Consider the following 27570-nt stretch of genomic DNA (forward strand, 5'->3'; position numbering starts at 1 on the left):
GGAAATGGTTTTGTTGAAAACAATTCTAAGACTGCAAATTAAGATTTTATAACCCTGAGTTTAGTAATTCCACAAATATCAGCTTGAAATGCTGAAGTGTAAAGTCTCACATACGATATCCAATGATAAAACATCTTTTCCTCATAGCCGTGGAACCAAATCACAAACCCAATATAAACAACACTTATTTTATTCTTTTTGTTTGTTTTTAAATTGATGAGAAAAACTGACAGTTCCCAAATTCACAAAATTCCCAGGTTTAAAACATCATTTGGGAAAAAAATTCTTAACAGTGAATTTTTGGAGATAGCTTTCTGTATTTAATAATTCAAGAAACCCAGATTCCAGGGCCTAGCACTTCCAGGTCACGACAACGGGCACTCACTACCTCTCTAGGTGAAGAACAGATGAAGAGATGATTTGGACAGATGATGTCTAAAGTCTGTTCCTGCAGCACAGTACCTTTTGTTTGTCCTTGGTTTTGGACTAAACTGTCAAAGAGAATCTGATACGCAGATTTTGTGTTATCGAGAATACCAAGTTGACACATTCTCTGCAGGTTCTCAAGACTCTAGTACAGATACTTTCAAAGCTGAGGATGCCGAAGAATCACCCCAAAATATGAATTTCAGAGCCCTCCTCCCCAGCAGTCTGAATCCACCCATCTCAGGTGGAACTTGGCAATCTACCTTCTCAAACTTCCCCAGCAATTCCCATGTAAGTGGCCGCTACCACCCCCGGACACCCGCCAGGGCCTGCCTGAGCAGGAAGACACACGGGTCCGTCTGATGATCAGTCTACACCCGCAGTCATGAGTGAACAGTTCATTGTAGAGAGAGGGAAAGAAAAGAACAAAGTCACTAAGACATGAGTCTGTTGGTTGTACAAGGACAAGGAGACAAATCTGGGGAAGAGAAAGAGAGAACAACAGAATTGCTTGGAGAATTGCTCTCCTACAGAGCCACAGCCAAGGTCACGGTCACGTAAAGACGCCTAAGGACCGAAGCTGTGCGTTACTGGTGCAGGCCAGCGAATGTGGTTACTGGACTCGCTTTGAAAACACCAAGTAGAAAACCTATTACTTCTCTGACTGCTTCACTGGGGCTTCAGGGTCACACCCACATGGGTAAGGCTTCCCGTTCCCTACTGAGACTGCACACCTACTATCCAGTTCCTGGTGAGAGTCTTGCCGCAACCCCAGTTGGCCTGTGGTCGGACCTCACCACAGTGTCTGCTCGTCGGTCCCCTACGGGTCATTCTCTCTACCTTGATGATTTAAGAAATGTTCTTACTGCAATGTTAAAAAATGTGTAAATCGACATATTTGAGATAAAATTTTCAATTGCTGGAGAGACCCAGACCCTTCGGGATAGAAGTAATTGTAGGCAGTTTACACTGATTCTAAGTGTTAGTTGTTGATATTTAATTCAAAATAATAACAAGAAAAAGGAGCAAAGTATCAATTAAAATATCCAGCTAACCGAAAGAGAAGACTTCACCTATGGAATCACTGGACTGGGTCTCATAACGCAGATCCTGCTAATCGGCCCGGCTCCGGTCCTCACCAGCACCACACACACCACAGCAAACTCACACTTACTCTAGACAGGAACTAGAACAGCTGGAAAACATTTGGGTATTAAAATTCTACTAGATCTTAATTTCTGTTTAAATATTAAATTGCTTAGGACATTTTCACAGTTAAAGTTTTCTCCTATTTTTCGGACCAAATTCAAAATTCCACATCATTTTTTTCTAAGCTCCATGCCCCTCGTTTTCTTAGTCTGGAGAATACGCTGTCACTGCACAATTACCAACAAATGCAAACATAAAAAGAAAAATTAAAAGGAAACTTTAAAAAACCACGTTTCCTAAGCAGAACTGCTATTATTAAAAGAAGGGTCTCCTACAGTTGAACTCATTGCAGATTCCCTCAGCACCTAATTTCTTTAAAAAGAAAAACAAAGCAAGCTTCTACATGACAAAAGCTAACTTTCTATGGTCCTTTAGTGTCTATGATGATTAACAAACTTACATTGCTTTATCCTGTTTATTAGATTTTGTGACAAATGAGTGAAGATACACAATAATTAAAATCCATCCTTAGAAACCAATGAAGGGAAAAACCACCAAACCCAGATCCCATATAATAAAAAGGCACATGAACACATACCCACAGATATCTCCTTTCCTAAACACATGTAACCTTATAAAAATTCTACCTTTTCTACTTGTTTTATAAAAATCGTACCTCTGATTCAGGAATGATATAGAAATACTTCTATGATGGCTATGTATGAAAATTATAAAGTAGCTGTAAGTTTTTAGTCTGTACTCATTCAAATGTATATAAATGTAATCATATTTATATGTATATATACATACATATTACATGTACATTTCATGAGTCATTTCACTGATTTACTTATTTACTACTTCCTGCTGGCTTTATGAGATCTGAAAACTTCCCAAAATTGTTTGCAGAATTTTGTGTGTGTATATATACATGTCTGTATTTTTCTCAGGAGAGGATTCAGAGCTTCCGGTGCTAAAAGGGATCCATCCGACAAAAGCAAAGGGTCAGATCTACTGTCCTAAACTGTGGTTGTTACTGTTCCTGATGCTTTCATGAGTTTACCATAACTTCTTTTACAACTCCCCTATTGTCACCACTTTGAATTTACAAAATGCTGCTTTATAAATAATGTTGAAATGAGACCTGCTGTCACTCAACAGCTGGTTATTTACTAAGGCTGGACCTTCAGGAACACAACTGCTATGTCACAGTCACACACAGCAACACTCAGGGCTGCACCACAAACGCCTCTGAAAGTAAGGAGCTGTGGTGTGCACGAACCTCCTCCCCCGAGAGCTGTCCTTCACTAGACCGGAGCCCTCCCTCCTGGCTGACACTACAGAAGGCAGTGGACACAAGGTTCTCAAGTTCTCTACCCAGAGAAAGAGACTGTCCAAACCAATACAGAGAGACAAAGAGACAAAAAATAAAGAAATGCTCGTGAGCCACAGGATAGTATCAACAATGTGATGAACATTTCAGAAGTAATGACAGACAGGGTTTTTTGTTTTTTTTTTTTCCAAAATTTAATGAAAATTCTAAAACAGGTCCAAGAAACCCAGTGAATACTGGTAGTAAGATGAAGGAAAAGAAATCTATACCATAATCCAACTATTTGAAGTCAGTTGCAAAAAGAAAGTATAATAAAGCCGTGAAAGGGAGGGAAAAAGAGCATTAGGCAGAGAAACACAGTAATAACCTCGAGACTCCAGACACTAAAAGGATAATAAAGTTCTGAACAACATTACAGCAAGAAGCTTGATCATCAGGATGAGAGGACAAATTCTGAGGTATCTCTACATATATACAGATACGTAGATTACCAAAACTGACCGAATCAATAACCTTCTAAGAGTGAAAGAAGTTGAATTTCTATTGTGCTGCTGCTGCTGATCTCATTTGTACACCAGCTGGAAAGATACACAACCGCGGCCATGCTCTTCTCCCACTGGCCAGCCCGTTCTTCGGGAGAAATCACAGGGATGATATAGTTGAACTTCATTCATCACATGGATTCCAGAACTCTCCAGATCCCTTTTCTGTGTGGATCCACAATTGTGTCGAGTGTCCTACTTCTTCACCCTGAAAACATCCTGTAGCCATTTCACAGAGTAAATCTGCGGGCAATAAATTCTATTTGCGTTTGTTTATGAAAGACCTTATGTCTTCCTCTGAGGCAGACACTCTCCCGGGTACAGAGCCAGGGTCAAGAGGTTCTCTGGTGAGGCCCACACGGCTCCAGAAGAGAAGGCAGCCCAGGGAATAGGCTCGCTCCTCTGTGCTCTGGCGGGACAAAGTTCTCAGGATTTTAGACTTTTGTTTTGACAGTCCAAATATCTGTGCACCTCTGTGGGACTTTTGCCCTTGGGTTGGGGGAGGTCACCTGCAACGGTGCTCTTTGAGCTTCCCGGACTTGTGGGATTACCCCGCAGCTGGGCTGTGTGATGTTGTCCCGCAGTGTTGGATACTTCGTGGTGTGTCTTTCCTGCTCTGGGTCCTCCTGTGTCTCAGTCTGGGTAACTTCTGTTAACCGATCTTCAAATTCATGTGTTCTCTCCTTGGGGTTTCAGGTCTACTGGTTGGCTTGAAGATTTTCTTCTCCATTAACAGGTTTTATTTCTAGTACTTTCAGTTTCTCCAGTCTTACAATTTCTCCACCACTGCTGAAATTAACTATTAGGTTTTCCATCAGAACCTTTAGCACACAGATCGTAATTATTTAAATCACCCAGTGGACCGTTCCGACCCCCACGTCCCATCGGAATCTGGCCCCACTGAGTGCTGGGGAGATGAAGCTGTCAGGAGTGTGGCCTGCGTCCTTGCGTGAGGCAGGCCCTCGCGCCCGGCTCTGCTGGTGAGAGCGGAGTAGCTCATGGGGAGCACAGAGGTTCAGGCAGCTTTGACACATGGGAAGGGGCACGAGGCCTTAGAACAGGGTCACTGTTCAGCCCAGGGTTGGGCGACCTTTGAAGATTGTTGTTAGCGTCCCCTGGACACACCACAGATTCCAAGCTCCTGGGGAGGTGCTCTGACTGAGGCTGGGGGCCAGTGAGCTGGTGGGGCCGCCATCAGCGTCTGCTCCCCCCTCACGAAGAGGGCTCCTGGTTCTGCACCTCACAGAGGGTCAGTCACCGGTGACCCAGCAGGAACACCAAATGATTCCTCGTTACTCACTGTCAGCCCACCGTCTGCCATTCTGACTGCACCTGTCTTCAGCGGACATGGTCCCCCGGGGCTGAAGATCGGCCTTCTCAGAGCCCCGTTTCTGTCCCCCTGCAGCTCTAAGGCAGGCCCAGATGTGACCCCTGCGCACAGATCTGGAGGGTTTTCTATCCGCTAATATGCCTCCAGTTAGCGCTCTGTGCCCGCCCTCACAGACCTTCCGGCTGGGGGATCACTGGCACTGTGGGCGGGACAGAGATGGGGGCACTCTTGTGGAAAACCGGCCTTCAGCCCCAGGGGATGCGACCTTCTCACTGCTCCCGTCCTCTGAGCTGCAATCTGCACGGGCTTCTCCTGCTAACAGAGGATGCAGGGGTTTCTTCCTACTGCCTTCTACCAGGGGCAGTGTTTCGACAGTACCCTAAGGGCGATCGTGTTGCTCCCCTCATCGTCTTGGTCTTTGGCCTCCTCCCCTGAGATGGAGGCTTCCGTTCCAAAAGGCAGACAGGGGCGGTTCCATGCGCCTCCTTTGCCCACAGGGACTCTGTTCTGTTGCCCCAGGCCCTCCCCCGGAAGGAGGATTTCTGAGACTATCATCAGCAGGCGCTGCGGACAGATGATGAGAAGCGGCCTGCCAGGAGGGGAGATCCAGGTCACGTGGTCCAGGTCTGACCACGCCTGCGGCTCTCCCCTCCCCACAGGTCTCAGCCGGCCAGTGCTCATCTCTCTCTGATGGGTTCGAGAGAAGTTATGACCTGTCTTGTTTGTTGGAGGAAGAACAATGCTCCCTCCATCCATTTCCATCTCTCTCTGAGTCTAACTCACTACTGACCACAATGGCCCTCCTTCGGTCACAAGCACGCCACACGAGGGAAAGATTTCGGATGCTGCAGCATATCTAACCGAAGACGAAAACACCCTCTGGCCTCCGTGTGTGAGCTTGGACCCAGGGAAGGGGTCTGGCTGGCTCTGCCTCCACCGCCCTGGGAAGAGGCCCTTCTTTGCTTAACTTTGATGCAAAGAAACAAGAGATGTGGAGAAGAGGGCAGGAGGACACTTCATTGATCCCTCCAGAACATCAAATAACGGTAAGCACTGTTTCTTGAGGATTCTTCTAGTGATTTCATACGTCTGGGCAGACAAGTGTTAATTCATGGACGATGACGGAGTGAGAGGGTCTGGAGCTCCCCTCACCCAGCCAAAAGCCACACACGAAGCAACTCCCTCTGGAAACAGCCTGAGTCTGGCAGACCAGATCCTCCGTGGCTAAAGGCATCAAGAAAAGGCCCCATGGAGAAGGTCAGGAGGGAAGGAGCCCCCACAGGGAACCAACCCATCGCAAGGTGGCAACCAGAAGCAGGAGGGATACCATAGGCCAGCAGGGAGACACTCACTCCCTGAGAAGGGCCAGCCTCAACCTGGGCCCCCGGCCCCAGGGACCTGCACTGACAACAGGAGCCCCCGCCACGTCTGGATGTGAAAAGCGGCGAGGCCGGCTCCGGGGGCGTAACAAAGAGGATAGGAGGGTTTTAGTCCTAGAGTCTCTGCTCTTCAAAGACCAACGCACTAGATCATGCGGCCTGAGACCCAGCACACAAGCACCTCTTCAAAGGGAAGATTAAAAAGTGCTGGGAAACAGACTGAGGGTGGCTGGAGGGGAGGGCCGTGGGGGTGGGGTAGCTGCCCCTGAGGTCATGAGCATGGGGGGGTGGGGCGGGGAGGGAGGTGGTGGGGGGTGTCGTAGACAACAGGTGAGTCACTAGATTCTCCCTCTGAAACTACGAATACTCTGTGTTAGTTGAATTTTTAAATAAAGAAGTAAGAATTTAAAAGACAACAACAACAAAATAAACAGTACCTAGGGTGTAAGTGAAGGACATTTCCTCACTTTAGGACTTGTGCCAGAGAGGCGGTGACCCATAGGAGCTTGCTGTGGGAGAGAAGCTGTGAGCGAGCATCACTCTTCTTTCCGCTCGTGAGCCTAGCCGGCCGGGCCGACTCTGACAGCATGGTACCGCCAGAACCCTGCCCTGCCCGGCGTCCACCAGCCGGCCCAACCCCAGCGCCCTACAAGGCACCCTTCCCAAGTGGCTCCCAAGCTGCCACACCTGATGGGCAGCCCAGTGGTAACCAGCTGACCCATGGGGCACTGTCTTGCCACACCGTGCCGGTAGGCTCCACAGGAACCTGCACCCATCCAGAGACACCATGGCCCCACACAACGCCAGTATGCACACACCTGTCCATAAGCAGTTTAAACAGCGCTGGACTAAACGTTCTAATCAAAAGATGGAACGTCTGGATCAGAAAAAGTATAATCAAGACCCACGTATATGCTGACTTTAAAAGACCTCAAGACACATAGAGAGTGGAAGGAACTGAAACAGATAATCCATGAAAATAGAAGAGAAAACCACAAGTCAGTACTAACACTTAGATCAGACAATATATACTTTAAAACAGGCTGTACAGAAGAGACGAAGAAGGGTATTAAATAAGGATAAAGGGATCAATCCAACAAGAATATAATAACTGTAAATATTTATGTACCCAACATAGGAATACCTAAATATATAAGCCAAATACTGATAGACATAAAGGATCATATTTATTCAGTAATAGTAGAGGAGAGGACTTTAACGCCCCACTTACATTAATGGATAGATCAGCCAAACAGAAAGTCAGTACGGAGACACCAGCTTTCAAGAGACCGAGCAGATACAAAGAGAATACTCCATTCCAAAATGGAGAACACAGATTCCTTTCAAGTGACCATGATTTATTCTCCAGGACAGATCACACGTTCAAACACACAAGACGTTTCCGTAAGTTGAAGACAACCGAAATAACATCCAGCACCTCTTCCAAAGGCAACAAAAGGAAGCTAACAATCAATTACGGGTAAGAAAACGGAAAACAAACAAACAAACCCGAACACACAAAGGCTAACCACGCTACTAACCAACCAATGCGTCAATGAAGAAAGACAAGAGAAAATAAAATACCTTGAGACAAATGAAAATGGAAACACAATGGTTCAAATTTGGGGGGAAGCAGCAAAAGCAGTTCGAGAAGGGAAATTTATAGAGATTCGGGCCAACCTCAAGCAACAGGAAAAATCTAACATTCCACCTAAAGGAACTGGACAAAGAACAACAAACAAAGCCCTAAATTAGTAGAAGAAAGAAAGAATATAGAGCAAAAATTTAAAAAAAAATACAGATTTTAAAAAAATAATAGAAAAGATTGATAAAATTAGGATCTGATTTTTTGCAAAGATCAAACGGCAAACTGTTGGCAGACTCGAGAGTAAACAAGGAAGAGCTTCTGGAGAAGATGGTGGGACAGGAGCCCCAGCTCATCTCGTTCCACAGATACAACTAGGTAACACCCCCATCCCCGTTAAGTGACCCAGAAAACAACCCGAAGCCACAGCTACACGCAGACAAGAGGCCACACTGCAGAGGGCAGGAAGGGCAGAGTCACCGTAGGGAGCTGGGAGGACCCGGGTACAGTCCGTGGGGGCGTGGAGAAGGGCGAGGAGCAGACCCCACACCAGGCACCCCAGATACAGGGGACCCATGAAGGGAAGATGAATTCCTTTAAAAGCTGGCTCTGAAAACCAGAGGGGCTTAACTTTGCAAATTCTTACCGTCAGTGGAGTTCGACACCTGCAACTCCAAAACTGGAGCGCTCAGATCTGCATGACACAGAGGGCAGTGGGACACGGAGGCCCCACTCTTGAAGAGACAGCCCCATCGGCAGCTTGAGGAGACACAGCCTGGAACCAGCACCCTGGGCACCACTCCCCTCCCCCGCTGTCTGGCCCACACAGGGGCTGCCGGCCGGCATGAGCACAGCCCCACAGCTCACCACCTGGCGTGCTGACCGTACAGCCCAAACCCACATCCTCCCGTAGACAGCCTCTGTGCACAGGCCTGGCCTCCAGAGCTCCCCTCACAGGACACCCTTGCAGCCCTTGCTGACACAGCCTGGCCCACCCGTGTGCTCTGGCAGGTGCATCCCCTCCGACCCCACAGGCCTGGGTCCTCGGTGGCTGCAGATTCCTTAGCAGCACGTCCTGTACTAGGCCCCTGGCTGAGGCCCTCACGAAGATGGGCCATGGGCTGGCACTGCGCCAGGAGCACTGACACAGGCTGGAACCCCTCCACAGGGTCTCCTGCCCCGAGGAGAGGGAAAGAGAACCACACATGCCAGTCAGACAGCAGCCCCAGCAGCGGGCTGGGCATAGGCAGCTGGTCTACCTGCAGACACTGCCCACCCGCGACAGTTTCTCAGGGGACAACACAGGGAAAGTGCCCTGTGCTTCGGGACTATTGCATCCCTGGCGAATTCTAGATTTGACTCAACACAAGCCCAGACTGGCCAGGCACAGTCACCGCAGACAACAGGACTCAAGGTGAAAGCATCGTAGCCACAAAAGGAGGGTGCGTGCAACACACACAGGAGACACCCTAGAGACACCGGGGCCGGCACAAACTCACATGCAGGTCAGTGCAATGGGACACAGAGCCCAGAAACAAACCACGACTATGGCCAACTTATCTTCAACAAAGCAGGAAAGAATGTCCAATGGGAATAAGACAGCATCTTCAACAAACAGTATTGGGATAATTGGACAGCCACGTGCAGAACAATGAAACTGGACCATTGCCTTACACCACACACAAAAATAGACTCAAAATGGACGAAAGACCTCAATGTGAGACAGGAACCCATCAAAATCCTACAAGAAAACACAGGCAGTAATCTCTTTGACGTTGGCCATAGCAACATCCTTCTAGATAGGTCTCCAGAATCAAAGGAATTAAAAGCAAAAATAAACTATTGGAACTTCATCAGGATAAAAAGTTTCTGCACAGCAAAGGAAAAAATCAAACCTGAAAGGCAGCCTACAGAATGGGAGAAGATATTTGCAAGTAACATAACCAGTAAAGTGTTAGTATCCAAAACCTATAAAGAACTTATACAATTCAACACCCCAAAAATAAAGAAACCAATTAAATAATGAGCAGAAGATATGAATAGACATTTCTCCAAAGAGGACATCCAGATGGCTCCACATCACTGGCATCAGGGAAATACAGATCAGAACCACAGTGAGATGCCACCTCACCAGTCAGAATGGCTAAAATCAGCAGGTCAGGAAGCAACGGGTGCTGGCGAGAGTATGAAGGAAGGTTGTTGGGAACGTAAGCTGGTGCAGCCACCCTGGAAAACGGTATGGAGAGTCCTCAAAAAATTAAAAAGAGAGCTACCATGTGATCAAGCAGTCACACTAAGGGGTACTTAGCCAAAGAAGAAGAAGGGACACACACACGTTTACAGCAGCATTATCTACAGCGGCCAAATTATGGCAACAGCCCAAGTGTCCATGGACTGATGAACGGATAAGAAGATGTGGGGCATTGATACACAATGGGATATTACTCAGTCACACACACACAAAAAAGAATGAAGTCTTGCCATGTGCCACGACGGGACGGCGCTGGGGAGTATGATGCCGAGTGAACTAAATCAGACACAGTCCAATACCGTGTTATTTTACTCAGGTGTGGAATTTAAGAAACCAAACAAACATGAGCCGAGGCGGGAAGAAAAGGAGACGCAAACCAAGAAACAGATTCTCGACTCCAGAGAACACACTGCTGGTCACCGGCGGGGAGGTGGGCGGGGGGGGATGGGGGAGCCACGGGATGGGGATGAAGGCGTGCCCCTGTCCTGGTGAGCAACGGATGGCGTGCAGAGCTGCGGAATCAGTGCCTCACACGCCTGAAACTAACACGACGCTGCACGTTACAAACACTGGGATTAAAATAAAAAACTTTTAAAAGTGTTGCCTTAATATAATCACAGGAAGGAAAAATAAATATATTTTGGAGGAAGTGATAGTGCTCAATGTTATTTTACTAATTTGAACAGTTGTATTAATATAGAACTCTTTGGCTCTTCTAAAATTTATTTAAGGCAGAGCTGGAATTTACTGTGCTAAATAAAAGGAAAATGTTAAGTAACAGCTTGTGGGGTCTGATGTATCAAATCAGACTCCATGTTTTCTGCACAGCAGCTCCTCTCCTTGGTTACCTGAGAGCTGATCATACGCTGAGACGAACGAGCTATGTTCGCAGGGAGACCAAAGAAACTCGGTTTGTCGTCCTCCGGAAGCTTTTCAATGACGGCACGATAGTCCTGAATGTGGAGAAGTGAAAAAGAGTTTTTCTATAAAGATTGAACATAGAACCACTGAAATCAGAAAGAACAGATACTGGGAAATATTAAATCACTCGTTACTCGTATGTTCACATTTTCTAGATAAATCTAACTTTCAGTCTATGTAATACTTAGCTGTGGACAGAAGATACTCTTGGTCATGACTTCTTCATCCCTAAATTTACAAATACAGCATCACATAATTTAACTCACCACATTCAAAGGGACCCTGCACTGATTAAAACAAAAATACTTAAATGGCCATGGCTCCTACATGAAGACATCATGTGAGACGTTTATAGGAAAGCCCGAACCTACCCGAGACTCATCTGCAGAGTGCAGTTCTGCTTATTCCAAGAAGAAGATTCCAGCTATCCTCTGAGACTTACAGAAACCCCAGGGACCCACACACACATGTTCTGCTGAGCGCGCACTGCTCTGCCAATCACGTTACATGAAGCAATTTCCCCGCGAGTCCTCAGTCCGCTGGTGAGGTGCGCTGAAATGCACTGACAAGCCCATCATTTCCTCCCACAATTACTGCAAGTGTTGCACGCGGTCCTTACCAAGCAGGCGTCTGCAGTTACTGACTCCAAACTCTAGACGGGAGACTCGTGTAGACCTGGAGGATTTATTCACTTTGGCTCAAGGGTAAGAATTGTTCCGTTTGGTTGCTGGCATGCAGAGGGGTCCTGCATACGTGCCTACACTGTTGCAGCTGAACTAGGAGAAATTGCTGTCTCCTCCCCCTCCCATCACCTTTCTCAGCCCCAGCAGCTGCCCGTGAAGTCCTCCCAACGCAGTGGCGGGACTTCAGGAAGCCCAGGGCCTGTAAACATGTCAGATTTTGGAAAGATGTGCTGTCTTTTGAAATTTTCCCACCTGTAACTCAACACTTGTTACTTCTTCAGGGTGTTCCATCGCAACATATCTACGTATGCATCAGTATGTGTGTATATGAGCTTGTGGGCGCATGCTTACACACGCGTGTGCATACGTGGGGCAGGGGACAAGCAGGTGTTCTCACCCTCCCGGGAAATGCTGGCCTCCTCCTTCTCTAGAACTCTTAGACGGAAACTTAACAATGATTCTCACAAATCATCCTACAGATATAAAACTCATTCTCTGTTGATATCCTTCACTCATTCCAGAATGGCTGTGAACTTTTCTCATGCATGCTGGCTAGAGTCTCCCCCCGACGCCCCAACTGTGCACAGACGTGTTTCCTAAATGACAGCTACACATCCACACCAAGCTGTCCTCCCTTGGATGCAGAAAAATATACACCAAGGGATACCATTTACATGGTGCTCAAAAATAGGCAAAATTAATGTAGGATGGGGCACCCAGGTGGCTCTGTGGGTTAAGCACCCCTGCCTTCAGCTCAGGCCATGATCTCAGGGTCCTGGGATCGAGCCCCACATCAGGCTCCCTGCTCAGTGGGGAATCTGCTTGAGATTCTCTCTCTTCCTGTGCTCTCCCCCGACTCATACACACTGTCTCTTTCTCAAATAAATCCATCTTTTAAAAAAAAGCTAACATAGGCTGTTAGAAGCCCGGATGATGCCTCCTTTGTGGGGGGGGCAACAACTAGAGGGAACACAAGGAGGACTTCCGGGGAGCTGGTCACACTGTTTCTGGACCCCAGCACTAGTTCCACTCCTGTGTTCAGTGTATAAACATTCACTACACATTTCTGTAGCAGTTTTATTACTCAGTTTAAAGTTCACAGAGAGAGGGAGGCCTGTGAGTGCACGGTGTGAGGTAGCTGGGCCATGAAAAGCCCCGGGATGCCCTCCCGCTGGCAAGTCAGCCCCAGAGACGCCCACGGCGCCTGTGCAGTCTGGAACAGGGCCACCCGGGGCGGACAGATAGGCCGGGCTCTTACTCAATAAATGAGTGAATGAATGAAAGATACTAAAAAACAAAACCAGACGGGATACTTAACAGGCAGATATTCAGTAACATACACAACACTAGTTTTCAAACTTTGACTTTTGACAATTATGTCACTGAAACAGAAGAACTTTCTCAAAAAATACTTGGGATGAGAGAAAAATCCCCGATCCTGTGAGAAGAACTATGGAACTGAATATGTATGCGTGTGATCATAACATTCCAGGTAAGAAAAGCATTATTTGGACATTAAGCAAAGATAAGTTTGTGGCAAAATACATCAGAATTGAAATCTTTGGGCCATAATTAGCACTATTTTCTGGAAAAGATGACTTCATTCTACAAGACTTTTGTAGGATGACTCAGGGAGAAAAGCTCCAGCCAGCTAAGATATAGACACGTCCACAGAAACACCAAGGTCAAAGCCAGCTCAAAGCCGTCCCTCACACAGTCGGACCTGATTTAACTCATAAGCCAGAAAGTGAAGATACAGGTGTTAGGCATCTGATTTAGGGATCTGATCCCCGAGCCCTCTCAGGCCCACTAGAACACACAGGCTCTCTCCTTCCAGATCCTCCCAGTCTTACCTCTTAAACATCTTCCTAACTGGCAACTCTACCTTATTACCATCAAGCCGTCCCTAAGTACCCCAGCGTGGACAACACACTTCACCAGAGTTTACATGGCCAGGCCATGTACTGCCATAGCAATCATCTGTATTTGAGAATGAGAATTACTTGTGCATTTGAAAAAAGAAACATGTATTTAACAGTTTAAGAAAGGATTCAAGTATCTGGTAATATATTAAAAATGATGAGTTTTACCTACCAGAATGCTGCAGGATTTTGGTAGAGATAAGGAATACGGAAAAACACTTTTCTTATTCCTTTGGTTTAAAACATCAGTTATTGAAGAATTAAAAAACTGTTTCAGGTATGACTGAAGAACTCTAAGGTCAAAATAATTATCTATGCGTCCACCATAAATAGCATTTTCAAGTAAACCATGTAGAAATTCCCACTGCACATCTTTGGTACCTATAATTTTAAAACATACTTTTATTAGCTTTATTTCTAGGATATTAGAAATGGCCTAAGAATATTCTAAATTATTCTACAATACTAACTAAATTCTTGGCTCCAGTTATATTTCTAGGATATAACAACATACATTTAACTAAGTTAAATCATTCCTTAAAAGGCTCACTAATAGGAATGTAAAACTCATTAATATTCTCATTAATAATAATTAACATTAATATAATCGCACAATGGCTAATATTTATTGAGATTATTTAATCAAGTAAAATTCCCCAAACATTTTCCCATGTATAAACTCACTTAAACCTTCTAACATAGAAGTATTAAAATTGCGCAGTTATATTAATGAAGAAATTGAGGAACAGGGAGGGTGAGTGACCCCAATCAGAAAATCACACAATCCCACAGATCTGAACCGGAATGACGTGCTCTGAAACCATACATCTGTCACACAACACTGCCTCCTTAAATGGGAAATTCCTTAGAATATATTCAAAGCCTAATTTTACATTATGATGAAAACCTCAGCTCATCACAACAATCTGAATAAGGAAACGCTACAAAATAACTTGGCACATTATAGTCTCATAGTGTCATGACTTTAACAGTCAACTATGCAGTCTCTATTCTAAAAGAGAAATGTAGTATAAAACACAATGAGACTTTGAAGTTGCTATTTCATTTTGCAAAAAGAGCCTCCTCTTCATGACAGTTCAGTGGTAATTGTAAACTGTAAGAATTAACTGTCAGGTCTGCGCAAATGCAGGAAACGGCTGTACTTAAGCTGGCTGTTGAACACGGCTGGCTCGGCGAGTTCCACTGCAGGTTACTGCCAAATCCAGAGATGCGCGCTAAGCCTGAGGGCGCTGTGACCGCGTGTGCTGGCCCTGGGTGATGCGGGTGGCCCCTGCAGACCAGGGACAGCTGCAGCCTCCTGCCGCCATCACCTTATCAACCGTGGCCAAGCAACCATGACAACGGACTTCACCAGGACCCCATGCCCCAGCTCTGCCTTGATCTCCACTAAGTCACGTACCGGTCCTGGATAGCTCATTCATTCCCAGGTAGGTCGCCAGGGCATAAACACTGCCGTAACCTTTCGACTTATAGAATAAAAACAGCTATTATGTAAAATATTTTATAATCGCAGAGTAAGTTTCATTCTGTTTAGGATTAAAGCAAACAGAACTGAATGAGAGCAGCAGCAGTAACAATAGTTACCGCTAGCTCACTCCATATACTCAGTGTACTAAATGTTAAATGTTTCCCGTGGCTCGTCTCATTCAAACTTCCCGGAATCGAACCGATGGATACAGCATCTGCTATTATTCCCAATTTACAGTTCAGGAAGCTCGGGCATCAAGGGTATACATGTACTCCAGGTGTTAGGGACTATGCAATTTCTATGCCAACTCACCCCTATAATTAGAACTTTTTCTCTTTTTTTGCATATTTAATTCTGTACATGTGGAAATCCCCAATGTCAAGAAATTCTGTAGTCCTGAGTTTACACAGATTTTCACCATGAGATTCACTATCACTATAAAGCACGGGCCTCTTATTCACATCAAGTCTGCGGCGTGGTGCATGTAAGATCTGTGATGCAGTTAATTCCATCACAAGCTTCAATCACAAGGACACATCGTGCCAGCTCCCTGCTTTGGATGCTTCACCTTAAAGGGGCATAGACAATGGAATACTACTCAGCCATCAAAAAGAATGAAATCCTGCCATTTCCCCAGAGGGTATGATGCTAAGTGAAATAAGTCAGAGAAAGACAAATACAAATGACTTCACTCAGATGTGGAATAAAAAAAACCAAAACAGATGGACATAAGGGAAGGGAAAATGGAAAGGGAAAAAAAGAGAGAGAAAAGAAAGCAATCCGTAAGAGAGTTTCAACAAAAGAGAACAAAGCGGGTGGATGGAGGTAGGTGCATGGGAGATGGGGCTTCATGGGGGGAGGGGCGTTAAGGGGGGACACTTGTTGTGATGAGCACTGGGTGTCATTTATTAGTGATGAATCACTGAATTCTACTCCAGAAACCAATACTACACTGTAGGTTAACTAACTTGAATTTAAATAGAAACATGAAAATACAAAAAAAAAAAAAAAGAAAGAAAAATCACCAAGTTTCAATGAAAGCTAAAGCATTAGTACAGATTCTCCAGAAAACTCTGTCAAATTTTTTTTTTTTTTAATTTTATTTATTTATTTGACAGATCACAAGCAGGCAGAGAGGCAGGCAGAGAGAGAGGAGGAAGCAGGCTCCCCTAGAGAGCAGAGAGCCCGATGCGGGGCTCGATCCCAGGACTCTGAGATCATGACCTGAGCCGAAGGCAGTGGCTTAACCCACTGAGCCACCCAGGCGCCCCTGTCAAAGTTAATATTAAAAACAACAACTGGGGTGCCTGAGTGGCTCAGTGGGTTAAAGCCTCTGCCTTCAGCTCAGGTCATGATCCCAGGGTAGTGGGTTCGAGCCCCACATTGGGCTCTCTGCTCAGCGGGGAGCCTGCTTCTGCCTCTCTCTTTGCCTACCTCTCTGCTGACTTGTGATCTCTCTCTCTCTCTCTGTGTCAAATAAATAAAAATAAAAAAATAAAAAAAAACAGCTTATAGAACCAGAAAAGTGGTTACCCTTGGCATGGAGTGGGGCAGTGTTGGGTCACATGCATGAAGGAGTAAAGGACGCACTTCTGGAAGGCTGGTAATACTTGGAGACAGTTACAATGGTTCCATATATGACCATTTATTAAGCTGTAAGTTTATGTAGCTTTCTGATGTAGAGTTCAAAGTTTGTTAAGTAAAGAAAAACTCACTTCGAATATTATTTGGCATTCACTGATTTCACTAACAATAAACAAAAGGTGAAGATATGAATAACCTACCTACTCATATGGATATACCCAATATACGTACATCAACTAATCACCCACAGCTGTGGTAGCACTATTCAGAATCACCCCAAAGACCCAGCTGACACCCCAGGAGGTATCTGCAGAGTGGCATACTACATAGCACTGAGAATAAGCCATCCCTCGCCACATGGAACCACGTAGATGAGTCTCTCAAACAGAACGTTAAATCAAAGAGCCTGAAGAGTAAGGGTTGTATGATGCAGGATTCCAGCTTTACAAAAACAGGCGGAACTGGTCTATATGGTAAGATGTTGGTGTGCATCACAGAAGCTTGGGGTGGCGGGGGGGGAGCGCGGGGAGACAGTCCTAACTGGAAGGCAGTGGTACTGGCGACGTTGTTTCCGGATTAGAACACCGGCTACGGGAGCATGTTGTGTGGCGGTTTCACTGAGCTGTGATTGTATGAACGTAGCATTTTTCATACACAGATCATTCAAAACTTTAATCCCATAAACATATAAAGTAGAGTGGGACTTGGACACATCCTAGATGTCTAAACCTATCATTCTGCCAAAGACAAGTTACAAAGTCATTTCTGAGAGCGGATATTAATCCAGCCAATGATAACTAGGTGCGCCTACTATAGGCGAGGTCCTGCTACGGGGGTTAGGACATACGTCGTCAACAGTCAAAGACGTTGCTTTGAGACAGATTACGCTCTAGTGGGAAGGGATAACAGAACAAATGAATAAGCAACCAAAAGACTACTACATAGCACTGACGTACTCCAGAACAACAGAACAAGGGGGTAGAGAATAATGTTTAAATTACTTTAGACTGGTAGTAGCAGAAAGCTCATCTGAAGAGGACACCTGGAAAGTAGATGTGAATGGTCAGAGGAGGACAGACACTGGGAGAAAAGCATTTCTGACAGAAGAGCACCGACCAAAACCTTCAGGTAGGAACGGACCTGGCTCGCTAGAGGAAAGGAAAGACTAGTGTTGCTGTAGGTTTTAAATGGGAATCCTACATTTTACTTCTCTCAGTTTCTTTACCATGTGGAGAGTTTTCAAAGGGTGCTAAACCAGAAAGAAGACTGGGTATGAAGCTCTTGCTTGGACCCTCAAGGCGCTGATGAAGTCACAATAAATGAACAGAATCGTGATCTGCTTTGGACTTGGAAGGGACATAAGATGCCCAAACACGTGATGTTTAAGATCAGAGAAAGAATCCCAGGTGATTCACAGGTCCTGAACCTGAACAGATATATGAACGGTGGTGCCGTTTACCGACGCGGGGCTGCCTCTGGGAAGGGAGGTCTGGCAGGGCTGCAGGTGGACAGGGAGACAGGAATCACCTTCCAGTTTGAGATTCCAATCAACACGCTCTCCTCCCATCCATCACTGCTCTCAACTCTCGCATCCCTTTGCCCTCACCTACACAGCACAGGTCAGAGACTCCACTGCTCCTGGCTGGAGGAGGTGGAGAGCAGGATGGAATCTGCCCATCAGATCACAGTCTTGTCTGTTGCCCTACTTCGATCTATTATTTGTACCCTGATTCCTGACTCCAACTTAATCATAAGTTAAGACTACAGATTCACAGTATGGACCGTAGTCTACCACACTCTTGCATTTTAACAGTTCCCAAGATGTGAATTATTCCTCAGGAGTCTGAAACTTAGGAAAGGCACAGAGCGAAGACAAGATCTTTCTCACTTTCTGTTTCCTGAGAGCTACAGATCAATCAGAAAACCATGGCACATAAAACCAATGACCACAGTTGTCCAAGCACTATCTACCAACACAAGCATGGCAGTCAGGACACGAAACACATGAAAAGCAAACAGCACATTTTATGATAGGAAGTCCCTCTTGAAGAGAACACTTTATTAATTAGTAGGACCTCAAAAAAAAAATGTTCCCATTAATACCAGAGATGACAACTATCAGAACTTACCATCAAAGAGCCTGTCAATAATGCTGTAGCCAGCCCGAAGATCTGATAAAGAAAACTCATAAAACTTGGTCCAACCCTACAAAATAAATGTACAAATATTAAAGAACCATAGTGTTCACAAATATATATATGCATCATGACCTTATAATTTTAAGGATGTTCAAAATACGCTAAAAAAGTAAAAGGGCCACCCTTGAAAATTTATAATAAAAACAGCAATTCTAAGGTAACAGTAATTTTTTAAAAGTAATTGATTGACCTCAATAGCATGCCAACGACTTTTAATACTACCAGTTTTTATCGTTTAGTATTGTGGCAATTCAGTCATACAACAAATTGGTAAATTTCTGAGCTTAAGTATGATGTACACATGTCAAGTACACACGACAACAGAAATATTACAAAAAAATTTTTAAAGGCCCAAAGGCATACAGCATTATTCCCTATACGTTTCACCCCTGAAGCATTCATGTTGGAATTATAAATTGAAGTTAATAACTACAATGCTTGTATAAAAAGAACATTAATAGAGCACTATGTTTTATAAAAATATAAAAGTAAAACTTTTGATGGCACTTCCATTAACTTTAATTAGTTCAATGTACTATGTTGGAAACTAAAATCTTTTTAGACTTTAAGAGTATTTAGGATCACCAACACAAATTTCATTCATCCATTAATCACTTAAAACAATGTTTATTAAATGCATATTATAAGTAAAGCTCTGTTTTAAATCTCTAAGTGAATGAACCCAAACATCAATAATCCCGGCCCCCGGGGTCACTGTCAGTCAAACGTGGGGAAGGGGGAAGCGGGCAGATACAGTCCAGCACTGGCACACACCTGCAGGACAAGCTACGATGCTCTGCTGGAAGGAAAGAGACTTGATACACACGAGAAGGAGTCTGACTCTAGCCAAGGGGTAAGGCAGGGCCTCCTTGCTGGGGAGGGGAGTAGAACAGACAGGAAGAAACACGTGCGTGGGTAGTTAGGACAACGAAATTGAAGAATGCGTGTACTGTGTGGTCATGGCAGATGAAGACACCACGAAGAGAGTGTTAGGAGGCCTTCCAGTGGCGTCACTGGCTGCTGAGAGCCGCTGTAAGAAGGCAAGGCTTGGAAGCGTTCCATGAGCTCCAAACCTGTCCAGTCCGTGCAAATACAGCAATGGACAAAGGAGACCAAATCTGTGCTCCCGAGAAGCTTACACTCTAGTACTTGGGTCCAGAGTACGTGGGTTTTCAGTCCTTTTCGAAACAAACTGGTAAGTCACAGAAATCGCTGCACACACAAGCCTAGACCTTAGGGAACCGATCTGAGCTAGATCTATGAATGTGCGTGTCACCAACACTTGGATCCATTTGTTTAGATTTATAGATCTTGTAAAAAACACAAGAGGTTTAAACCTTGCTTGTTAAGTTTCAGTACAACTAAGAACTGAAGATCTGTGAGATCTGTAATGTGCCCATCACAGTTAAAAAATTTCCTGTAATATTTTAACTAAATTTCCTACCAACTCGAAATAAAGCCTTATTAATAATATTTCTTATATCACTCTACTAGACCTTATTTGTGAATGTTGATTTAAAATGTTTTCAGTACTTTAGGGGGCCCAGGGGGCTCAGCTGCGAAGCCTCTGCCTTCGGCTCAGGTCATCATCTCAGGGTCCTGGGATCGAGCCCCGCATCGGGCTCTCTGCTCAGGAGGGAGCCTGCTTCTCCCCTTCGTCTGCTGCTCCCCTGCTTGTGCTTGTACACTCTCACTCTCTCTCTCAAATAAATAAATAAAATCTTGAAAAAAATTTTTTTCAATACTTTAAAGATTAGTATTCTAAACCTCTCCAGTTAGAAGACTGCAGCTCTCAGTATCGCCTAACAGCAATTTCCAAATGAGATTCCAATTCTAAAATGGTAAGAACTGGTCTCTGAGTCACACTGTTACTGACGTACAGGTATGTGAGGAAGGATTTCAAACACATGGAACAAAAAATTCAAAAGGTGGTATTTGCTACTTGTGTCATAGTTTCTAAGCCGAGTGGTGAATCCCACCCCAAGTGGAGGGGCTCTCTAGATAGCCCATGGAATCCTGCTCAGCCCACTTGGAAACCCAGGCGCCGTGGGAAGGGTTCTGCAAAGACGAACGGGATGAAGCCTGTCATCAAGGTGCTCACAGTCTAGGACGAATGACAAGACGACCAAGAAGGACAAACATCAAATAAAAACATCAGATGCAGTATGGTATGTGTGTGGGAAACAGGAGGTTAATTCTGCATATACAGCACCCCGGTGAAAAAGAGCAAAACATCTTCTGCTAATGTGAGGAACGAAAACTAAGTTGACCTGGTAGCAGAACTGGGTGATCTTCATTTCTAGAAGTTGGTGATTAGATGAGGGAAAGAAGGGAAAGAGAGTCTGTGGAGTGCATATCCCTGGGACAGTGCCTCTAGCAATTAATGCGAGTTCAGGTTTTGACTGGGTTTTCCTCTAATTTCATCATTTACAAGACAGCAACTTAACATGTTCAAAAAAAAGTGACACTTCTAAATATTTTATGTGTGTAAAAGTAAGCTGCTCTAAAAAGAATATTTTGATAGCATTTACAAATTCCTTAAATTATACGTATTTTTTGACCCCAACATTCCAAGGCAGGAATTGCCAAGTGAAGAAACCTGACTGAGGCAGGTGCACGGATCTCACTATAGCAGAGACGGAAGGAGAATGTATCTATGCAGCCCACAACATAGAACGCTCCCCAGTAAGGGTTCAATACTGTGGGCACAACCAGTATCTAAATGGTTACTAAGATTTAGAAATCTCTGAAATGTGTTGGTTAATAAAGCAAAATACAGAACTGTGTTCGTAAAGTGGCGCTACTAGAGTTAAAAAGAACACATGCGGGTCTGCAGACACACGACACATGCTGTTGACTTACACACTCCTCCTGAAGGACCCCAAGGACTGGGGAGCAGCAGCTGCCCTGGGGATGGAAGGAGGAGACAGGAGACAGGATGGGCAGATGGGGGGGAGGGGGACTAAAATTTAGTTGCAAATCTTCTCATAACTTTTTTTTTTAAGATTTGTTTATTTATTTGACAGACAGAGATCACAAACAGGCAGAGAGACAGGCAGAGAGAGAGAGAGGGAAGCAGGCTCCCTCTGAGCAGAGAGCCTGATATGGGGCTCAATCCCAGGACCCTGAGATCATGACCTGAGCCGGAGGCAGAGGCTTAACCCACTGAGCCACCCAGGCACTCAACAGATCATCTCATAACTTTTTAATTTATGTTATACACGTGTATTGCTTCATTTAAAAAAAATCTAATTTCATTTAAAAAATATCTCTTTCTTCAATGACGGGCCATGACGGTCACTGTGGTTCCTGTCAGGATTACTCCTAGGGGCATGGGCTTTGAAGGAAGGTGGGCCAGGCCCCCGACAAGCTCCAGACCGTCTGAGGTGCGACTCCGTCAGCAAGTAACTGCCATCACGACTCACTGGGCTCCTTGGTCAAAGGAGGACAGTGGGCGCACCTTTCCTTTTGAGTGTAGCTTGCAAATTCTGTGCAACAACACGCTGCTGTTTTTAGTCACTACCTCAGCATTCTGACAATCTTTACCAACAGGCGACATGAAGGCGCTTCTAAACTTTCACTAGTTTCTCTATCACCCGCGATAGAGGCGCACGTGAGGAGCGTCCCCACCATGCAGCTGAGCTCACGCGACCAGGAAATCTGGAGTCAGGCCTCGAGCCCAGGTCTGCAACTCCCCACGACACTCTCGCTCTGACATGAAAGTGACACAGAGAGAGAGAGGCTCAATCAGGGGCGGGGGGGGGGGGGTGCGGTTCAGGAGGAGACAGATGCAGGCGATGCTAAAACCAGATGGGAGAAATTGAATCTGACATGATGCAACATGCGGCCTTGACATCCGGCAAGAACGGAACGTGGCCCAGTTCAGACTGTGCGGCAAGGGGCAGATGTGGTCACAACCACAACCTCTGGCAACACCAAGCAGCGTGAACTCAAAGACCAGGAGGAATCCTGCAGAACGAGCGGGGACGGGGCTCTGGGAGGAGGCTGGGGACGAAGGCAGGGCTTTCCTTCGGGACCAGAGCAGGAAACGTGCACGGTTCCGCACGCGGACAACAAAGCCATCTGATAGGGCCGGAGGCTGAGTGCCGAAATCATCCCACTTACACGTTAGGAAAACAAGTCTGGCTGCCCCGTGGACAGAGCAAACACAGGAGGAAGGTGACCTTGCACAAGAGAACAAGTAAGGGGTGAAGAGGCCTGGGAAAAACAGTGGAGAGAAACGTCCAGATCTCAAGCGTACTTGGCCGGGAGAATGAACCAGCCGGGCCGCTGAGAAAGAAAGATGGCGGGAACGGTCCCCAGGAGGCCAGTCTGAGGACACGGCTATCCGTGGCTTCCACTGAGGGTGGTACACCACAGGAAAACTACGCAGAATTCAGGTCTGACCTCAGAGATGACTGTGACCACAGAAATGACACCTAACCATCACTGAGGGCTTATGACGGGTCACACCTTGTTCTGAACAACGTCATTCGAGGACGTGAACTACGTAACTGTACATGGTCCACAAGGCGAACGGCACAGACAGAATTCAAGAGCAACAGTTAGGACTCATGAGCCAAATTACGAAGTAATCCCAGCCATTTACACTAAGTCGCAGAAACCCTACTACACAACACGCACAGCTTACAACATGTGCCAGACATTCTAACTCACCTGCGGGATATAATTTCTTCTTTCTTGACATGCAGCATGAAACCATGCAAAACTAAAGAGAGCGTGAGCTCGAGGTATGTTATCTTTTTTGTTGATTTGCTCAGGAGTCCAAGACTCGTAAGTACGCATTAAGTTCTTCTTCAAACCTGGAGGTGACTAACGACAAAAAATTGACATCCTATTGTTTCAAATCTTACAGACGAAGCTAATATTTAACACATTTAGAGACATTTTAATAAAGCAAAGTTTTCACTACTACCCAGTTTGACTTACTATTATGCTACTTCAAAATGTACATATCTAAAACTAGTTTTAAACTCCTTGTACTTAACAGTTCCTACCAATTATAAATTCAAACATTTTCAAATTCAAAAACTCTAAAACCAACAATATTCAAAACAACTAAATAAGTTTTATATGATTACTGAGGTAATTTACTGAAACCAAATTGTCATTTACACGATGAACCTGACACTGACGGCTATGGGGCATGTAGTTTTCACTTGCATAGAAGGTTCGTCCTTTCCGGGGAGAAAGAAATTTCTACAAAGTGAGGGGAAAAAAAAAAAACAAGCGGAATCTCTATTGCCAGTTTTAAAAGTTTTAATTCAGTTAATTATTTTATTTATGACTCTGACCGGTTACGGGCTAACACTGCAAACATACAGTCTTGGATACACCAGGCTTGGACATTATGTGTCCGAAGCACAATGGGCTGAAAAAAGGAAAACGACACTGAAAATTGGACAAGCGTGCTGACCCATCGTGGCTCTCCTCTGCATCTCCCTGACGACAAGTGACACTGAGCACCCACCGAGCGCGTGTCTGGAGAAATGTCTCCACCCACTTACTACCTGAACTGACCGCTGGGAAGGAAACTCTGGTGTGTTCCGTACGACGGCAGTTCGTGACAGGAGCTTCAGGAGGTGCGAGGAGACCACCTCACACCAAGTGACTCGGGGTTCCTGTCTCCTTACCTCGTAGGTGATCTTCAGACTTGACTGCAGTAAGATGGGGGTGAAGTGGGGGTGGACCTCCGCCGTGAGCCACAGGCGAAAGGTATCTTTAGGCTGAAGAGTGTTCAATTCCTTGTGTACAAAAACAGCAACAAGAAAAATCTACTTACACATACTAATTTCCACTTTATAAATATATTATTAAGTAAAATTTCCTTCTCAGATCCTTCTGTGACATGCCGATACATTTCACTCTGTTGCTTATTTGCTCCGTGACCTGGGGTCTAGGACCAACACCAGCTCTAAGCAAGGACGGTAACAGTCCGCACCGCGTACGACGCCCGTCATGGTGCCGATGCACAATGTGTACAAAGTAAGCATTAGCAGCCACGGAGGCCTCAGCCAGCACCCGTGTGCGGGGCTCGGGGTTTCACTGCATCCGTTCATGCCTCCGCTGGGTTCTCTAATGACATCACTTCCTTCATTACCAATTTTTGCTGTATCCTATTGCCTACAATGCAAATTCGAAACTTCACCACACAACTTCCTCTGCCCATGCTGTGTGCCTTGGTCACTCATCCCCATTTTCATGCGTGTCTTTACAAATACTACTCTTTCTACCTGTACTCTCTTTGGAATCTGACAAATTCTTCCATCTGTCAATTTAAACATACCGTCTCAGAGGGACGTTTTCTCGGACTCTTCACCACCACAGTCCCTGGCAGGACTCGTCGCGGCCAGCAGTCTGCCGATTCTCTCCCACAGTGTTTCTGAGGCCACAACTGAGCTCTGAGTGTGCCCTGTCTCTTCTAAACCAAGTTCCTTCTGACAGAACGGGTACACATTTTGTATGCAATGCGCACTTAGGGCAAGTGCTGGCTTTTTTCTGTACTAAACTAGTGCTTGCAGAATAAAGGAATAAATGAATGACGGAAGAATGGTCAAGAGTTCTAAAGGAATGAGGTCTAAAAATTACTTTAATAAATATAATCTATGTCTGATATTAACATTATTATAATGTAAAATGCAGAATGAAAGTAACCAAAAAAAAAAAGAAAAAAACTAGCTTTGGTAAAAACTTTGTATATGCATAGAACTATAAATTATAATATATACTATTATGCCACATAACAGTTACCATCATATTCTATTTATACCACATTTATCTCAATCTACCTTTTCTAGAACTGGCAGCCAAGACACCACAAGATGTAAGTTCTTCAAACACAGCCAGTCCCCATTTCGGGCACATTCTTTCAGCATCTGAATGGCTAAATCAGCTTGACCTTGACCCATAGCAACCTGCAAAAACAAAATGAAAACCAGCACTAACTACAGATGTGATAATATGTCGCAGAAGAGATTCAAATTAACCTGGCATACGTACTGAACTCAATTATTTTCAGGAGCGGTCTAAGTTTTTAGTAACACTGTTGCCATTTCCAACAATTGTCTTGTTTTTGTCCTTCAACAATAGCAGATTCCTAATACTGTCATGTTTATTAAAAATATATTATCATTTAGGTTTGCAAGTTTCAGAACAGTATAAAGAATTCCAGAATAGCCGTGTTTCACACTCCCCCGTTTCCTGCAATCCTCACCCTCTCAAACATGAACCATAAAAAAAGGAAATTTTATTTAACTGTCGTCTTGAATCCTTTGAGGGTTTAATCATTAATGTTTAACTGTTAATATTAAGGTTTAATCACTACCACTTCTTGAAATTTACTTCTGATTTTCCCAACACCGCGCACGCCTGGCTCTCTGCCGCAGGTGTAACGCTGTGATGGTGTCATTCCCTAGCCGTCCATCATCCAGTAAATCCTCACTCTGCCCACTGCTCCTCTAGGGCTGCTTGGGGTGGGGTGCAGCAAGGACAGAATAAAGACAGAGAGGGCACGGGCATCCCGAGCCCACTGGAATCCCAGTGCGTGTTCCCTGGCGCTAGCGACCACCTGGGCTGAGGACTCTCAGGCAGGGCCCGGTCCGCCTCATAAAGCAGACCAGCTGCGGGCGCATTCCGAGCAGGAGGGCCTGAGAGCACGGACAGTGCGCAAGCTGCATGGCCAGAACCCGCAGGGGTCAGCCAGCAGCCCCGGGGGGCTGCACCCCACAGACCATGTGCAGTCAAGACCCCCGGCATGTTTAGGGCAGTTTCCGGCAGAGCCGCCTACCAGGACAGGCGGGTGCGCGTGTGCAGGAACTTACCAACACACACAGGGAGAGTCCTGGCTCCAGCCTCTTACTGGATACGTGGGTAAAACACTTTCAAGACGAGGGTTACAGATCACTGCGAACCACAGTGATTTCTGTCCCATAATGAATACAACACAGCATTTCATTGCTTTTCAGCTGACGTTTACAAGTATTGATTTTGTTTTTCAATCCGACTATAATGCTCTTGAGAGTGGGAACCATGCCTAACCCACTGCATACTAAAGCATGCAATAACACAGGTAAGAAATGGTCACATATTGACTTTTTTTAAATTTCAAGGTCTAACCCCGAATGAAGCAAATAGGAGGTGAAACAAAGTGCTTAAATTGTTTTGATGCACTTCCTAGTTTGCCATTATTAGAATGCAAAATAAACCCCACAAAAAAAATCCCCAAAAAACAAAAAATGGAAGTACAGGCATGTACAACAGAATCAGAGAAAAGGGTAAGCGTTTTGCTCAATGGAAATGACAGCTAAAAACACACAACTCAGCATTTCCCATAAAGCATCAATTATATGAAAAAAAGCTTAAAGATTCATAAAACCTCCGAAAAAAATAGTTACTATAAAAATAAAAATTTTTTAAAAAGTACAACAGGAAAATGTCAAGAAGATGGTGAGCCGCACATCCCCTCTGAAATCTCACAACTTCTGCAATTAAAAATTACTATTCTGGGGGACAGCTGGCTGGTTCAGTTGGTTAAACGTGTACCTTCAGCTCAGGTCATGATCCTGGGATCCTGGGATCAAGCCTTGCATCGGGCTCCCTGCTCAGCATGGAGCCTGCTTCTCCCTCTCCCTTTGCCCCTTCCCCTGCTTGTACTCTCTCTCTCTCTCTCTCTGTGTCAAATAAATAAATCTTTTAAAAACATTAATTTTTGCATCAAGAATGTATTAGCTACAGCACATATAACAGCACAGCAATAAG

At 45.1% G+C, this 27570-nt stretch overlaps 1 protein-coding gene across 1 annotated transcript in view; it reads right to left on the reverse strand.

The window, feature by feature from the left end:
• LOC111153786 (dynein cytoplasmic 2 heavy chain 1) overlaps positions 1-27570 on the reverse strand; it is a 309334-nt gene that overhangs the window by 90743 nt on the left and 191021 nt on the right. The window contains 6 exon segments of the mRNA XM_022513025.1: positions 10844-10948; positions 13694-13902; positions 18724-18799; positions 23470-23625; positions 24447-24557; positions 25602-25727. Of these exon segments, the coding sequence (XP_022368733.1) occupies positions 10844-10948; positions 13694-13902; positions 18724-18799; positions 23470-23625; positions 24447-24557; positions 25602-25727 (783 nt within the window).

The sequence above is a fragment of the Enhydra lutris genome, unplaced genomic scaffold (assembly GCF_002288905.1).
Source record: "Enhydra lutris kenyoni isolate GAN:26980312 unplaced genomic scaffold, ASM228890v2 scaffoldscaffold34, whole genome shotgun sequence".
NCBI classification, from domain to species: domain Eukaryota; kingdom Metazoa; phylum Chordata; class Mammalia; order Carnivora; family Mustelidae; genus Enhydra; species Enhydra lutris.